We start from the raw sequence: 18,148 nt of genomic DNA on the forward strand, positions 1-18,148 counted from the left end.
TTCTCACCGCTCTGAGGCCAACTGAGAAAATACCATAAATGTCCTGTATCTGCCCCTTTTATGCTACTGACACTGTCCACAGGATTTTTCAATCACACATCTACCAGCAATTGAGGACATATTTAGACAGAATTGTTGATCTGAATTTTGAAGAATGATACATGGTACAAAATTTCAGTGCTCCTTATCTCAAGAACTGAATCATATCCCCTTACTACAGAAGCTGTTATGAAGATTGTATTGTGCACTGTGAACGTACAGCTTAAAATGGAAAAGTTACTTGATAAATGAGAAAATAGTGAGGGGAGGGGGATTGAGGGGTTGTGATTGCAACGTCAAGCAGAGAGAGGAGGCTAATGATGGTGTTGTCCTTCATTCCCCTCTCCATGCCACCCAACTCACCCCCCCAAAACCCCTTGAGGCCGGAGTCAGACTGCCGAGCATCTCCCCTGTCCTCGAGCCACTCCCACTGGCTGTAAAACTGTGGCCAGTTGGGAAACAGCCCTTAAATGGCCAATAAGTGACAACTTAAGGGGCTTGACAGGAGCAAGGCTGGCAAGGCCATCCTAAGCTTCACCTCCCTCCCCATGAAATTGTGGATAGTTTGGGGCAGGTGGGAGCCCATCTGCAGAATTTTACAGGGGACCAAATTATGTGTATGTCAACTGAACAAAAATCTTTGATATTGCAATGACTTCCTTATCTGTTCACTGAAATAGGATCCCTCTCATGACAGTATCACTCCATTTTCAAAATGAAGTACAGAATCATATTGTTAGAGGTTAGTGCCTTGACACAAATCAATAAATGAATTGTAATGAGGATTTGTGGTGAACTTCTATAAACAAGAAACACTCAAGGCTATTCACTAGCTATGAGAGTCCATTAATTCTCATTCAGAATTAAATAAGGGCTGTAAATAGGGACTTAAATTAATTAGTGGTTTAGTGATTTTCAAGGTACTTGCTGTTTTCTCCCACTATTCTAGTTATACTTTCACCACAGAGCATTTCATTGGTCAAAATATAACTTTTTCCCCCTCTTGTTCATTGACTCTTTCAGGATATTATTTAAATATATTTTTGCCCCTGGTCTAACATTTTCTATGCACCCAGCTGGTTCACTTAAAGTTCTGGAATTACTGAATGTGTGTCAGCAAACATAACATTAATGCTCAGCAAATTAAATAATAACCTTATTCCTAATTGTTTTCACCTCTGATAATAATCTTTATTGTCACAAGTAGGCTTACAACACTGCAATAAAGTTACTGTGAAAAGCCCCGAGTCACCATATTCCAGCACCTGGGACACAGAGGGAGAATTCAGAATGTCTAAATTACCTAACAGCATGTCTTTCGGGACTTGTGGGAGGAAACTGGAGCACCCGGAGGAAACTCACGCAGACACAGGGAGAACATGCAGACTCCACACAGACAGTGACCCAAGCCGGGAATTGAACCTGGGACCCTGGAGCTGTGAAGTAACGGTGCTACCCACTGTGCTTTGTGGTGTTAATGGTGAATAGATCACCGATCAAGTATTAGTGAGAGGCAGCACGGTTTTGTGAAGGGGAGGTCGTGTCTCACTAACTTGATAGAGTTTTTTGAGGAGGTCACTAAGATGATTGATGCAGGTAGGGCAGTAGATGTTGTCTATATGGACTTCAGTAAGGCCTTTGACAAGGTCCCTCATGGTAGACTAGTACAAAAGGTGAAGTCGCACGGGATCAGGAGTGAGCTGGCAAGGTGGATACAGAACTGGCTAGGCCATAGAAGGCAGAGAGTAGCAATGGAGGGATGCTTTTCTAATTGGAGGGCTGTGACCAGTGGTGTTCCACAGGGATCAGTGCTGGGACCTTTGCTCTTTGTAGTATATATAAATGATTTGGAGGAAAATGTAACTGGTCGGATTAGTAAGTTTGCAGATGACACAAAGGTTGGTGGAATTGCGGATAGCGATGAGGACTGTCGGAGGATACAGCAGGATTTAGATTGTCTGGAGACTTGGGCGGAGAGATGGCAGATGGAGTTTAATCCGGACAAATGTGAGGTAATGCATTTTGGAAGGTCTAATGCAGGTAGGGAATATACAGTGAATGGTAGAACCCTCAAGAGTATTGAAAGTCAAAGAGATCTAGGAGTACAGGTCCACAGGTCATTGAAAGGGGCAACACAGGTGGAGAAGGTAGTCAAGAAGGCATACGGCATGCTTGCCTTCATTGGCCGGGGCATTGAGTATAAGAATTGGCAAGTCATGTTGCAGCTGTATAGAACCTTAGTTAGGCCACACTTGGAGTATAGTGTTCAATTCTGGTCGCCACACTACCAGAAGGATGTGGAGGCTTTAGAGAGGGTGCAGAAGAGATTTACCAGAATGTTGCCTGGTATGGAAGGCATTAGCTGTGAGGAGCGGTTGAATAAACTCGGTTTGTTCTCATTGGAACGAAGGAGGTTGAGGGGAGACCTGATAGAGGTATACAAAATTATGAGGGGCATAGACAGAGTGGATAGTCAGAGGCTTTTCCCCAGGGTAGAGGAGTCAATTACTAGGGGGCATAGGTTTAAGGTGAGAGGGGCAAGGTTTAGAGTAGATGTACGAGGCAAGTTTTTTACGCAGAGGGTAGTGGGTGCCTGGAACTCTCTACCGGAGGAGGTAGTGGAAGCAGGGACGATAGGGACATTTAAGGGGCATCTTGACAAATATATGAATAGGATGGGAATAGAAGGATACGGACCCAGGAAGTGTAGAAGATTGTAGTTTAGTCGGGCAGCATGGTCGGCACGGGCTTGGAGGGCCGAAGGGCCTGTTCCTGTGCTGTACATTTCTTTGTTCTTTGTTCTTTGTTTGCATCCTGGGTGACAAGGTGGTTAAGACAGTGGGGGTGATTTTCTGCCTGTGTGTATCGTCAGCGCATGTCACGGCTTTCCCTGCCCCTCCCCACCCCTCGCCGGTGATGTAACGAGGTTCCGGTGGGAACGCTCTTTCGGTGGGAACCGCATTTAAATACATTTTAATCCATTCCTATCTGTTCAAAGGTCCCCCCCTCCACATTATTCCATCTCCCATTGCCGAATAATGGACACAGCGGACAGATATGAAAAATGAAATGTAAATTGCTTATTGTCACAAGTAGGCTTCAAATTAAGTTACTGTGAAAAGCCCCTAGTCACCACATTCCGGCGCCTGTTCGGGGAGGCTGTTACGGGAATTGAACCGTGCTGCTGACCTGCCTTGGTCTGCTTTCAAAGCCAGCGATTTAGCCCTGTGCTAAACAGCCCTGTGAATAGTGCCCTGTGAAGCCAGCTTTTCCGGCTCTATCAGGCCCTGCCCTGCCAGGCTGATGGCGTAAACTCTGCCCACTCATTTTTTTCTCAGTGCCTGAAAATCTGGGCTAAAAACGCGGCTGTGCAGCCGGAGAGCTACACGTCGGTTTTCAGTCAGGGCCTGTCACTCCGAGAAAATATAAGAACATTCTGCCCAGGGCATGGGATGTGAATATTGCTGGCAAGCCCAGCATTTATTGTTCATCCCTTGAGAAGGTGGTAGTGAGCTGCCTTCTTGAATCATTGCATTCCGTGATTGTGGTTTTCAGATGTGCTGTCGAAGAACCTTGGCGAATTGTTGCAGATGTTACTCACTGCAGCCTTAGCTAATGCAACTCCATGCTGAAAACCAGTTGGAAGAAGCATTGAGAGTGGCAAGGGTACAGAATGTCTACTGAGTGGGGGACTTAATTGTCCATTACCAAGTGTAGTTTGGTCATACTATATTGACTGAGCTGGTTGAGGCCTCTAGGATGGGACCTGTGGCAAGTGCTGAGCTTTCCAGCATGGGGACTAAACCTACCTGGCCTCATTCTCACTAAAATAACTGATAGATGCTGTCCATGACAGTATTGATCACCTCACAGGCCTTCTGGAGAGAAAGTTCTTTCCTCATACTGAGGTCGATGTTGAAGATACCCAGGGCCACTCTCTTCCAACTGAATACTGTTGTCCTCCTACCTCTGATTGATCAGTCCTGCCAGAGGGACAGGACATAACCAGGGATGACCATGGAAAAGGCTGGGACAGTGGCTCAAAGGCATGATTTTTTTCAAAATTAATTTACGGGATATGGACATCACTGGTTCGGTGAGCATTTATTGTGTTTCCCTAGTTGCACTCGAGAAGGTGGTGGTGAGCTGCCTTCATGAACAACTGCAGTCCTTGTGGTGCAGGTACACCCAATGTGATGTTAGGGAGGGAGTTCCAGGATTTTAGCCCAGTGACAATTAAGGAACAGTGATATATTTCCAAGTCAGGATGGTGAGTATCTTGGAGGGGAACTTCCAGGTATTGACATTTTCCAGATATCTGCTACCCTTGTCCTTTTAAATGCTAATGGCTGTGGGTTTGGAAGGTGCTGCATAAGAAACCTTGATGAGTTCCTGTAGTGCATCTTGTAGATGGTACACACGGCTGCCATTATTCATCGGTGGTAGAGGCATTGAATGCTTGTGGAAGGGATAACAATCAAGCAGGCTACTTTTCATTGGATGGTGTTGAGCTTCTTGAGTGTTGTTGGAGCTGTGCTCATCCAGGCATGTGTAGAGTATTCCATCACACTCCTGACTTGTGCCTTGTAGATGGTGAACAGACTTTGGGGAGTCAGGAGGAGAGTTACTTGCTGCAGGATTCCTAGCCTCTGACCGGCTCTGTTAGTCATAGTATTTATATGTCTAGCCCAGTTCAGTTTCTGGTCAATGGTAACCCCCAGGATGGTGATAGTGGGGGATTCAGTGATGGTAATTCCATTGAATGTCAATGGGAAATAGTTAGATTCTCCCTTGTTGCAGATTACCTGGCACTTGTGTGGCACGAATGTTACTTGCCATTTTTCAGCCAAGCCTGGATATTGTCCAGGTCTTGCTGCATTTGGACGTGGACTGCTTCAGTGTATGAAGAGTTGCGAATGTTGCTGAACATTGTGCAGTCATCTCCAAACATCCCCACTTCGGACTCTGTGATGGAAGGAAGGTAATTGATGAAGCAGCTGAAGATAGTTGGGCCTCAGATACTATCCTGAGGAAGTCTGTTGCTTGGCTAGTCTGTGGGACAAGTCTTTAACTTTTGACACAAGTCCCAGATGCATGTGAGGAGGACTACACAGGGTCATTGTAGCTGTATACATTTTTGTTGTAATTGAATCCAGTGCCTACATTGATACCAGGTGAGTTGCTCAGTTTTATTCTCACTATAGTTTGTCATAGCAGTTTTGGTACAACCAAATCCATTCCTAGGCCATTTCAATGGGCTGTTAAGAGACAACAACATTGCTGTGCATCTGAAGTCACATATAGGCCAGACCTAGCAAAAAGGGTTGATTACCTTCCCAATGGTACATGAATGGAATAGATGAGTTTTTAGGGCAATCCACTAGTTTCATGGACACCATTATGAATATTAGCATTTTATTCCAGATTTTTAAATTATTAATTAACTATGTTTAAATGTCTCGGCCAAATATCCCAATAATAGAACACCTGTTAAAATTTCACACACAGGAAAGCAGCTACCAATTTTGGCCGACTCATGAAGCGTGCATCGAATAATATATTAGGATCAAGATGTTGGTTTACGAGACCTGTTGTACCTTGTTGTACACCAGTGAAGCATGGACGACTTACAACTATCAAGAAAGGAAGGTGAACAACTCTCATCTTCATTGTCTGTGGCGTTTTCTCGGCATCGCATGGAAAGACAAAATCATGAATGCTACAGTGTTCTCAAAGGCAAATCTCCAAACTATGTTAGCACTCATCAAAGAGAAGCAGCTTCTCTGGTTCGGGTACGTTCGCAGGATTGAAGACAAAGGCATTCCTAAGAATATTCCGTATGGTGAGATGCTTGCAGGATGACATGAAGGCTCTGAACATCAATTTTCACATGTGGGAGACATTAGCTGACAATAGTGGAAAATGGTAACATTACATGTGGAGTGGCTTGTGCCACGATAATAATATGTGGCTATCACAGCTTGAAAACTTTAGGTGTAAGGGTTAGGATTCTGGTTATGGTTAGGGATTAGGGTTAGGGTTGGGGTTAAGGTTAGGATGAGATTTATGGATTAGGGTTAGAATTCATTAGGGCTGGGGTTAGGTTCTGTTCGGAGTATGGCTAGGGATAGAGTTATGGTTTGTAAAATGTTGCAAAGAAATTGCATGCCATTGCTCTAAAAAGCGGAGTTCTTAATGCCGCTAGGCGGTGAGCACGTAGACCAATGTGAACCATGGCAACCATGTCTGCAGTTTGAGGAAATATGGCTTCAAGTTGAGGCTGGGTGATTCAGATATGGTCTATGGTCAGGGACAGAAAGATGTCACTATGAGTAAGGCAGGTCTGCTAATCGACAATGGAGGAGCCTGTGCTCTTGCAATTGTCCAACTGATATGGTTCCGGCAACTTCTTGGGCTAAAAAGGAACTTGGAGTGGGAGGGAAGGATCCAGTTTTCATTGACACGTGGGTACCAATGGCATAGGTAGGACTAAGAAAGATGTTCTGCTGCAGCAGTATGAGCAACTAGGAACCAAGTTAGAAAGCAGAACAACAAAGGTAATAATCTCTGGATTACTACCTGAACGATGATCAAATTGGCAAAGGGTAATTAAAATCAGAGAGTTGATTGCATGGCTCAATGATTAGCGTAGCAGAAGTGGGTTTTGTTATGGGGAAGGAGGAGCAGCCAATCTAAGGGATGTGATCTTCTCTGGAACAAAGCATCCAGGTAACTTTCCCTGACCCTGATGCCTCCAAGTGTCTGAAGCTCTGACTCTAGCTCATCAATTTGTAGTCAAATTTCCTTGAACTGGGATAATCTTCAACTGAACCATGCTAGGGCCAGTGTCGCAGCGATCCATATAACCTGGGCTGTAGGGATGGCTTTAAACTAAATTGTAGGGGGGGAGGGGTGGTTCATGTGAGAAGAAATTTGGAAAGTTAAAGGGAAACAGAAAGGCAAGTCCAGGGTAGTAATACAGGTAATGATAACCAAGGTGTGACAGGAATTGATAACTACATGCAAAGAGTCCATGTAAGAGTGACAATAACATGGTAGAATTTCAGTTTGAGGGTGAGAAATTTGGATCTAAAATTTGTATCTTAAATGTAAATAAAGGCAATTTCAAGGGTATAGAGACTGAGTTGGCTGATGTCAGATGGAAAAAATAGGTCTAAAGGCAAGAAGCAGAGAAGCAGTGGCAGACATTTAAGAAGATATTTCATAACTCTCAAAGAAATGTAATTCAATTCAGAAAGAAAGACTCTAAGAGAAGAATACACCATCTATGACTAACTAAAGAAGTTAAGGATGGTATCAAATTGAAAGAAACTATGTATAATGCTTCAAAGATGAGTGGTGGGCCAGAAGTTTGAAAACATTTTATAAATCAGCAAAGGATAAAGGAATAGGAATGGGGAGAAATTGGAATATGAGGAAAAATCAGAAAGAAATATAAAAACAGAGAATAAAAGCTTAAAAGTATATAAAAGGGACAAGAGTAGCTACAGTGAGCATTGGTCCCTTAGAGAATGAGACTGGGGAATTAATTATGGGAAAGAAGGAAATAATAGAGACTTTGAACAAGTATTTTGTATTTTTTTTAAAGTAGAAGACACAGAAAGCATTCCAAGAATGGTAGAAAATCAAGAAGCAAAAAGAAGAGAGGAATTTGAAACAATCACTCGTCATAGAGTCATTGAGTTTTACAGCACAGAAAGAGGCCCGTTGGCCCATTGTGTCTGCATCAGCTATCAAGCACCTATCTATTCTAATCCCATTTACCAGCACTTACTCCATAGCCTTGTATGTCATGGCATTTCAAGTGCACATTTAAATGCCTCTTAAATATTGTGAGGGTCCCCACCTCTACCACCCTTTCAGGAAGTGAGTTCTAGATCCCCGCCAGCGCCTGGATGAAAAGGTTTGTCCCCACATCCCTTCTAAATCTCTTGCCCCTTACCTTAAATCTATGCCGCCTGATTATTATTAGTCTTCTTGGAAGTTGCTGCAAAGATAATGGTTGTAATATTACAACATTTCCTAGTTTCTGGTAAGTTCCAAGTATTTTGGAACACTGCAAATGTAGCACCTCTATTCATCTAAGAAAGAGGACACAAATCAGGAAACCATAGGCCTGTTAGTCTAATATCTATATATTGGGAATGATTTAGAATCCATTATGAAGGATGTAAATGACAAGACATATAGAAAATCATAATACACCGCAGAGTCTTCATGGTTTTGTGAAAGGGAAATCATGGACGCAATTCAGTGGCCCCATTGCACCCGGAGTGGATCTGGGCGCAACAGGTGAATCGCGCGTGAGCCCTAAATTGGGCTCTGTGCTGGTGCCGATCGTGACTTACCTGACTCGTTCCACCTGCCACAATCTGGATCTCGCCCTCGCTGGATGAGACCAGATCTGAATATCGCAATGAGCCTTACATTCAGGACCAGGAGTAACAGCACCTGAGGGGTCTCCCAGGCCATCGGAGACCCCTGGATAGTCGGGGGCAGGGCAGGGTGGCATTCTGACTCTCCGCCGGCACTGTCAGTCTGGCAGTATCCCTGGCAGTGCCCAGATGAAACTGCCTGGGTGCCGGGGCACTGCCAGGATGCCAGGCTGGCAGCACCAGGGATACTCCAGTGCCAGGTTGCCACTGCCAGGGGCTAGCCTGGGGGTGGGGGGGGGGGCCTTGCCAAGTAGAGGGGGGGAATGGGGGGTTCCAGGGGGCCTCCGCAGGTTGGGTGGTGATGGGGGTAAATAAAGCAGGGGGGGGGGGTCTGAAAGTAGTGGTGGAGGGTGCGATTGAGGTTGTCAGTCAAAATGGTGCCGTTATCTGCAACCTGGGCGGGGAGAAACTCCCATGACCAAAAAAGGGCAAAGTACCGTTGGAATGTGGGATGCTTCTCGGCTCTACAGCCACCAAGAAACACCCCGCTAAATGTGCCATTCAGCGGACTTTTACTTCAGTCCCCTGAATCAGACCATGTACTTAAATTTGTCAGAGTTCTTTGAGGTTATAACAGACCACATGGGTAAAGGTAACCAGGAGTTGTAGTGTATTTGGATTTCCAAAAAACATTTGATAAGTTGCCACGTAAAAAGGTTACTATATAAAATACAAATCCATGGTGTTGTGTGATGTATTAACATAGACAGAAGATTGGCATTCTAACAGGAAACAGAGAATTGGAATAAATGAGTCATTTTCAGGTTAGCAAACTGTAACTAATGGAGGGTCACAGGGACGGGGGCCAGACAAGGGGCAGTGGAGGAGCCAGGAACAGGGAGAAACCCCCCGAATATGTCCAACAGCAGCAGCTGCAGGAGCAGAGGAGCAGAAACAAGAGAAAGGAGAAGCCAAAGGCAGTGATGCAGGACTCAGATTAAACAAAAAAGGAAAACAACAGACTGCCGCTGGATTTTTAAAAAAAATTCCGAGATGGTGCCGGAGCGTGGCGACTCTCTGCGAGCTCTCCCCTACAGATCCTCTTCTTACATCTTTTATATTGGTTATTAAAATATGTATGGAACAATCTGCCTGGACTGTAAGCAGAACAATACTTTCACTGTACCTCAGTACACCTGACAATAAATAAAGCAAATCAAATCAAAAACCAGTGCTGGGACTTCAACTATTTATGTTCTATGTTAATTACTTAGTTGAAGAGACAGATTGTATTGTAGCCAATTATCTGATGCTACAATGAGAGGTAGGAAAACAGGTTGTGAGGAGAATACAAAGAACCTGAAAAGAGGATTTGGCAGATGGAGTATAATGTGGGAAAATGTGAGGTTGTCCATTTTGGCAGGAAGAATAAAAAAGCAGAATATTAGTTGAATGAAGAAAGACGACAGAATTCTGCAACACAGAAGAGTCTTGGTGTCTTTGTACCTGAATCACAAAAGGTGAGCCTGCAGGAAATTGGGAAGACAAATGCAGTGTTGGTCTTTATTGTAAAGGGGGCAGTGTATGAAAGTAGAGAAGTCTTGCTACAACTGCACATTGCATTGGTAAAACCACACCTAGAGTACTGTGAGCCGTTTTGGTCTCTTTACTTAAAGGGGTCATAGTTGCATTGGAAACAGTTCAGAGAAGGTTCACTCGGCCGATATCTGGGATGAGGGATTTTGCTTTACATGGAAAGGTTGGGCCTACACACAATGGGTTTAGAAGAATGTGTGGTGATCTTACTGTAACATATACAATTCCATGGGTGTTTGGTAGGGTAGATGCTGGGAGGATCTCTTCTAGTGTGGGGAAATCTAGAACTAGGGTTTAAAAATAAGGGGTCTCCGATTAAAGATGCTTTGGGATTCTCGTTCACAGAGAACAGTGGAGGTTGGCTCATTAAATTTATCGAAGGCTGAGTTATATAGATTTTTGATTGACAAGGAGGCCAACGGTTATGGGGGACAGGCATGAAAGTGAAGTTAAGGTCACAGTCAGATCAGCAATCAATTTATTGAATGGTAGGACAGGCTCAATCAAACGAATGGCCTACTCCTGCTCCTCTTTCTTATTAGCCCTTTCTTTCTTCTGGCCTTACCTGACAGAATTCAGAATCTACCTTGCTTTTACATTACACCAATTCAGATTTGCAGCCACCATCTATCATTGTAATGATGTGAGTGTATTCATGTAGCCAGCAATACAATTAAGAACAAGGCCAAAGAATTCAACTGGAAGATAATTCATTATTTTCATAGATTAACTTACCGGTTGCATGCAAAATGGAAAAGTTGATTTGAACTTTCTGGCAAGCACATGGTGTTTTGCTGCAGGTACAGGCCAGATTGGTCCCCAAGGATGATGCTTCCTCCTTGACAGCACTTTCCATGGGCCTCTGTCCATCACCATACAAGAATGCTGGTATTGATAGCAAAAAAGAGAATGTCCATTAAGTTATTCACAGTTTATTTATTTTATGCCGCTGCTTCATTTTTGCTAGTTTCCTCGCCCTTCACTTGAAGGCAGCAAATGAGATTGGGACATGAGTCACTGTAGCCCAACTCAACAGTGTATCAGCCAGTCATCATGACTGAGCCCAGACTATGCCAGTGAAGGACATGGTGGAAGGTATCCCAGTTAAGCTCAATCTTGTCATCACTTGACCTCTGCATGCACACACTTTCCGGTGGGAGTCACTGGATAATAATCAGGAGTGGGAAGCCAGACTAATTTTTCCGCCTTCCTCTGAGCCACTCTGATGTTCCATCACCATCCTAGCTGAGGTCAATTAACTCAGCTGAGAGCCAGAATTGGCCCTGGAAGTGTCCTAATTGTTAGAACAGCTATATTTTAACGTATCTTTATTTATAAGCCATTGATATTTGGAATAAAACAGATTATGGTGCAAAGTTTATAAGAATATCAATGAAGCCCATTTCAGCATAAAACAAAGTGTTGCACAGCTGATAGAAAGTGAATTGTGAATGTTTGTTAAGCAAATGATATGATTATGCACAATATTCATTGTGATGAGTTTGAAAGCTGACATTCTAATAAATAATACTATTGCTGATCACAATTACAAACACAGTGATACACACCATAGCCGAAGCACATGAACACAGGAGGTCCCAATGGTTATTTGTGGACATCAAGAATAATTAACAAGCATTGCAGTTCGTTGTGAAATCAAGTCTGCTATAATTCAACCAAAGAATGCAAGCATGCTTTCTTCTTAGACTTGTTTTTCAAAGATATATTGCAAACAAACTGAAAGCCTGAACTGTAAATGTATTGCTTTGTATTTATTACTGGAGTTAGACCATAGAAAAATAAAGCTCAGGAGAAAGTTATGAAAAATGAAAAAATGAAATGAAAATTGCTTATTGTCACAAGTAGGCTTCAAATGAAGTTACTGTGAAAAGCCCCTAGTCGCCACATTCCGGTGCCTGTTCGGGGAGGTTGGTATGGGAATTGAACCGTGCTGCTGGCCTGCTTTGGTCTGCTTTAAAAGCCAGCGATTTAGCCCTGTGCTAAACCAGCCCCTATTATTCTGTCTGGCTTATTATTATGTCTGGCTTGGTGCTTTGCTAGAACAGTCTCTAACTCTGTTTTCCCCCCAAGTTATGTATAGTCTCCTGCATCAAATATTTGCTAATTTCCCCTTAAAAAATATACTAATGTCTGCCTCAACTACCCCACATCTGGATATAGTACTTGTACAATGATTTGATTATGTATGTCAATCATGGTCGCCAAGTTGTCTTGAGATCGCAGTGATTGTGTAGTGGTGCGATTGCATAGAATAATAGTATACTGGGTATGTCAGAGTAGGATATTAGTGGTGTTCTTGTTTACTGGGACTGGGTAGTAGTGACATGCTGATGTGTGAGTTTGGGCTATACTGGGTAAGTGTGAGTGAGTGTAAGTTAGTGATTGCCTAAAATTGTGTTGTTGGGTATTTAAAGATATAATAATGCGTTTGGGTAGAGTAATGGTTGTGTATTAGTGTGTCTTGCAGGGGTAAGAGTTGTGCACAGATATCGTGTGCATAGAGCTGTGATTGTATAACATTGTATCTGAGTATAGTGCGGTCATATAGCTGTCTGGAAGGGAAGTGCCTGTGTGTAGATGTGACTGGATGCATTAGCAGGGATGTAATGATGCGTTTAGGTAGGGCAGTGGCAGTGTAAGAATGTTTGTCTTAATGATTGTTTGCCTGTCTAGGCAGATCAAGATTGGAAGCAACATATCTTGACATCACAATGCTGAACAGAATCGCTTTCCACTGGACTGCACTCAAAACATCTCACAGAGATGGTTAGCGTCTAAAATTGTCGACTGCTAGTTTCGATGAAACTGTCTGAGACATCACTGACATTTTCAGGAATACAAAGAAAAATGTGGAAGTAAACCAATGCATAACTGTCTTTGATGAAGCATGTCAAAACAATACAAGGAATAGTCCGATTTTAATTATTTTTGCCAGTATTGTTGGGACAGGATCAATTTTATTTATAGGTTTACAACCACTAGAATCTGACATTTTGAGGCTGGAACGGTAACAACGCTTTAACTTGAATTTTTATATTGGTCACATGAAATGAAAATGAAAATGAAAATCGCTTATTGTCACAAGTAGGCTTCAATGAAGTTCGTGTGAAAAGCCCCTACTCGCCACATTCCGCCGCCTGTTCGGGGAGGCTGTTATGGGAATTGAACCGTGCTGGGGGCTTGCCTTGGTCTGCTTTCAAAGCCAGCAATTTAGCCCTGTGCTAAACAGCCCCAGTAAATGTGCAATGGACTTATCATAGAATTTATCATAGAATTTACAGTGCAGAAGGAGGCCATTTGGCCCATTGAGTCTGCACTGGCTCTTGGAAAGAGCACCCTACCCAAGGTCAACACCTCCACCCTATCCCCATAACCCAGTAACCCCACCCAACACCAAGGGCAATTTTGGACACTAAGGGCAATTTTTGGACACTAAGGGCAATTTATCATGGTCAATCCACCTAACCTGCACATCTTTGGACTGTGGGAGGAAACCGGAGCACCCGGAGGAAGCCCACGCACACACGGGGAGGATGTGCAGACTCCGCACAGACAGTGACCCAAGCCGGAATCGAACCTGGGACCCTGGAGCTGTGAAGCAATTGTGCTATCCACAATGCTACCGTGCTGCCCCTTCAAGCACTTTAACCTATTGCTACAGCAGGACAAACAACCTGATTCTGCTTTATTAACAAAAGAACCAACAATTAAAGGCAAGTCTTAATAAATGCTCAATTCTTTATTCAGTTTTCTGCTTTTGGACAGCCAGTTTGACAATGCTTCCATGACACTTGCGGTCACTTTAAAATGGTATGGCGTGTAACCTTTCAGAAGTAACAAAAACAAAAAAACACTGGTCAGTCTCAGCAACTTTGACAAAGAGTCATCCAGACTCGAAACGTTAGCTCCCTTCTCCCTCCACAGATGCTGTCAGACCTGCTGAAATTGTCCAGTATTTTCTGGGGGGGGGGGTTCAGATTCCAGCAACCGCAGTAATTTGCTTTTATTTGCATTTCACAAGTAAACTGCTACGCAATTCAAAAATATAATAATTTTCAGATTTGAATATAGTACGATGTAGTCCAAGGAAATTCAATTAGATCATAGATCATAGAATTTACAGTGCAAAAGGAGGCCATTCGGCCCATCGAGTCTGCACCGGCTCTGGGAAAGAGCACCCTACCCAAGGTCAACACCTCCACCCTATCCCCATAACCCAGTAGCCCCACCCAACACTAAGGGCAATTTTGGACACTAAGGGCAATTTATCATGGCCAATCCACCTAACCTGCACATCTTTTGGACGGTGGGAGGAAACCGGAGCACCCGGAGGAAACCCACGCACACACGGGGAGGATGTGCAGACTCTGCACAGACAGTGACCCAAGCCGGAATCGAACCTGGGACCCTGGAGCTGTGAAGCAATTGTGCTATCCACAAGGCTACCGTGCTGCCCAGAGATAGTGCTGAATTAGTTTTATTGCAAAACCTGCCCGGCTGCTTGGGTATTTATACTGAATGGTCTTTTGGATGTACCAACCTGTTGCCTGGGACCCAGCTGTCTGTGTGTTAAGTCACCACTTCACAACCCAGCAGCCCTTAGCATTCACAGTGTGTGATGTAAAACCAGCCAATTCGCTGCAATCACGGTGCTCACAAACCGTTCTGTCTTAGAAGACACGGCAACGTCGGAGCAACCAGCACAGGAGAAATGCAGGTATCTGTTCCACTTGGGGGACTGCAACCTTTGAACAATCTTGGCATTCAACGAACCAGAATACCAACTGATTCCTACGATATATTCTGAATTGGAAGTTTAGCCTTGGACTAGAAGAGGCCAGCGGTTAGACAGTTTGAGACTTTTAAATGAATAGGTAGATTAATGTCGGGGTGGAGACACGGAAGGGCGGGTGCGGCCATCAGGTCACCTCAACCGTCCATTTTAATCCGGATCGTTCTGACGACAGTCCCCCCATAACTCTGCCAAACCAGTACCTCCGGCATATCAGCCGTTGTCATGGTTTTTCAAAACAAAAATAAATGCATTAAATAAAATCAACGTCAGGGTTGGTAAATTGATCCTAGCTTCTCGTAAGACGACGAGAAGAGTGATGACACTCACCACAAAGCTTTGTTCCAATACCGCCTGTGAACTTCTGAGCTATCTGACACCAGGCTGGGGCTGTAAAACACAAAGTATTAGCAATGTATTAAATCCCGCTTTTAGCGTTGGTTCGACCTCGATTCCGGAGCAGGAGACCTGTTACTTCAATTTGATCTGAACCACCTAGAGTAAAGCTGATCTAAAGGGGCCCATTATAAACAAGATGCATCACTGTTGTGTGCATAATTGCTCTTTTAAAAAACCACTGCAAATTGAAACCTGTTAGTGAACAACAGTAGGAGTTCATCGAGTGGTCAGCGAGACGGACGAGTCTCGGATGTTTTCTTTTAAAGCGTTAAACTGGGATTTATGATGAACAGAAATCGTGGCGACCTTTGAAAAATAGTCATTTATCAAAGCAATAAATCAAAACAACAGCCCCTACAGATTGTTTTTTAAAGAAGACTGCTGAGTGCCTAATCACATCTCATTGTTTGATGGCGACAGACGGGATTTTATGAGGCATTACCTGTCAATAGTTCAGTCAATCTTCAGAGATAGTGCTGAATTAAAACAAACCTGCGATAATTTTACCACTGGAGGTTTTTAGTAGAAGGGAAATGAATATCCCGTGTTCAGCAATGGGAGGAAATTAAAAGGAAACATGCTGTTTTATTTAAAGAAAGGAACTTCTTATTGCAATGCAAATGAAGCCTTAGATTTCATTGGCTAAATACCAGTTTCCTCCCTTCTCCTTTGGGTCATTTTATCCACAGACTATCAACTAACTTCTTCCATTGAACAACCAGAACCCATTAAGTTTGTGGTCATTGAACTGTCAACATAGAGCGGATCAATTTCAGAGCGAGAAATACTTAATAAAATCCAACATTCGATGCATTTAATTACGGAGAAATCAAATTCTCAAGATAATGTCTACTTTGTCCCAGGGGAGAACAGTTTTCAAACCCATTGCAGTTTTGTGGCTTCCCATTCCTCCCTTCCCTCTCTCCTTCCCCGCCTCTTTTAACATCTTCTTCCACGTGTTGCCTTTCATTTACCTGCATTCGAATTGTCTCCGGCGCCGGATCGCTGTGCCGACTCGTTCGAGAAGAAGCCGAGAGATGCCATTTCCACGCTGCGTTGATACGAGAGGACAGAGCTACTGGAGACGTGACGGCGCTTCTCATCCGGAGCTCAGAGCCACGTCCAAGCGAGAGGGAGCTGTCCGGGACCTGGCGTTGAACCTCTCCCACTCACACCGACTCCTGGAAAAAGGGAGCAATCCAGGACTACACCGGCTCTGGGGGAGAGGGAGCTATTCAGGTCTTGAGGCTGAACTCCTCCCACACACACCAATTCCTGGAAGAAAGGAGCTGTCCAAGACTTGTAAATGAATCTTACACTGACTGGGGGAGGGATAGAGCTGTTCAGGACTGAGCACTGAACCTCTCCCACTCACGCCGGCTCCTGGAGAGAGGGAGGTGTTCAGGTTCCGGTGCTGAATCTCACCCACTCTCACCGGCTCCTGGAGGCAGGGAGCTGTCCAGGACCTAGTGCTGAGCCTCTCCCACTCACGCCGGCTCCTGGAGAGAGGGAGCTGTCCAGGAGCTGGTGCTGAATTTCACCCACTCTCACCGGCTCCTGGAGGGAAGGAGCTGTCTAGGACCTGGTGCTGAACCTCTCCCGCTTACACAGCGCGGGATAGTGGCGCTTCTCCGAGACACAGGCTAACAAGGCAAGGGTGGGATTGATGCTCACTGATGGAGCCTTGCTCACACGCCTGTCTCTCAGATATTCCTCGCAAAAAGGCTCCAGGTTTTCCTTTTCCTTTCCCAATGTGCTGGTCGATCTCGATCTGAGCTATTTTGCATGGAAACTGGCACCTGCGTCACTTTGGCGCGCAAAAGGGCAGAGGGAGAGAAAGGCGGGACAACCGCCTCAGAAATATATCCAGATCTGAAACACAAACTTTATTTTACTGAAAAGGTTTTGGGGGAGGATGGGGGGTTGCTCAGCGTTCGGACGTAATCCGGGGAAAAGGATGGGCTGCGAATCCGAATGAGTCAGACAAGCCGGCCTTTCAGCAAATGTGAAGAGACGTGGCCGCCCGAGCATGCAGCGTGTGCAAGAGTCACGAGTGTGCCGTGGTTGTCGAGTTCTGACATCCACCCCTCGGGACACCATGGCGAAGCTTCACTCCCTCTCTCTCTGTCTGTCTGTCACCTCCTGTGCAAGCTCACAACAGTCACCGCTTTCCCTGCCGGGGAGAGAGGGAGAGTCACAGAGCCCGTATACTCCAGCACCCAGTGACAGCCAGCGCCTTCCACACTCTGCGTGCTGCAAGTGGGCGACTTGCTCAATCAAAGTAATTACTAGCTTTCTGGAAATGTGAACTCCCTGCTCGTGATCTGGTGTGATGCATCGGACCAACATAATATCAGAAACACGACTTCATCCATGCTTAAATCGGAGTTCCTTTTTAAAATAGGTAAAATTCATCGGACGGCTCCACCCTCCTCTCTCATTTGTAATTCAGGTCTCCCGAAGGACTCATCTTTCCGAAACCAAGTTCAACACTTTTGAATTCGAATTTCGTTTTCTTATCTATCGTAGGTGGTTTCTAGTCCAATCTAGTCCAATTAAAGTTTATGAGCCAGCACAGGCAAAAGGTACATTGGGTGATTTAGGGTAGCAGTCTTAAGAAATGTTGTTTTATTTTGGAAAGAACCGGCATGTTTTACTTTGGCAATAGAAGACTAACAACAATTATTCCAAATCCAACAACCGCCTAACCGCGTGAGTCCCCATTTCCTCCAAATGTGACTCTTGTCTCTGAGTTGGTGCTTTAACGTTTTTATATGAGACATTCTTTCACACAAGCACTAAATCTGAAACTAAGTGGAATACACACAATATTCAAATCTTACAGGTGGCAAAAAGAAGGAAAAGATGGTAAAAGGTCATGGACCTAAATTGCCGGGTGGAACTT

At 44.4% G+C, this 18,148-nt stretch overlaps 1 protein-coding gene across 1 annotated transcript in view; it reads right to left on the bottom strand.

Moving 5' to 3' along the window:
* Positions 1–17,259, bottom strand: part of gad2 (glutamate decarboxylase 2) — a 206,639-nt gene extending 189,380 nt beyond the window's left edge. The window contains exons 1-3 of the mRNA XM_072508448.1: positions 16,218–17,259; positions 15,175–15,234; positions 10,767–10,916 (exon numbers count right to left, since the gene is read on the bottom strand). Coding sequence (XP_072364549.1) covers positions 10,767–10,916; positions 15,175–15,234; positions 16,218–16,287 — 280 coding nt within the window. The 5' untranslated portion in view covers positions 16,288–17,259. The remainder of the gene's footprint in view (positions 1–10,766; positions 10,917–15,174; positions 15,235–16,217) is intronic.
* Positions 17,260–18,148: the final 889 nt, after the last annotated feature.

The sequence above is a fragment of the Scyliorhinus torazame genome, chromosome 6, assembly GCF_047496885.1.
Source record: "Scyliorhinus torazame isolate Kashiwa2021f chromosome 6, sScyTor2.1, whole genome shotgun sequence".
Lineage (NCBI taxonomy): Eukaryota > Metazoa > Chordata > Chondrichthyes > Carcharhiniformes > Scyliorhinidae > Scyliorhinus > Scyliorhinus torazame.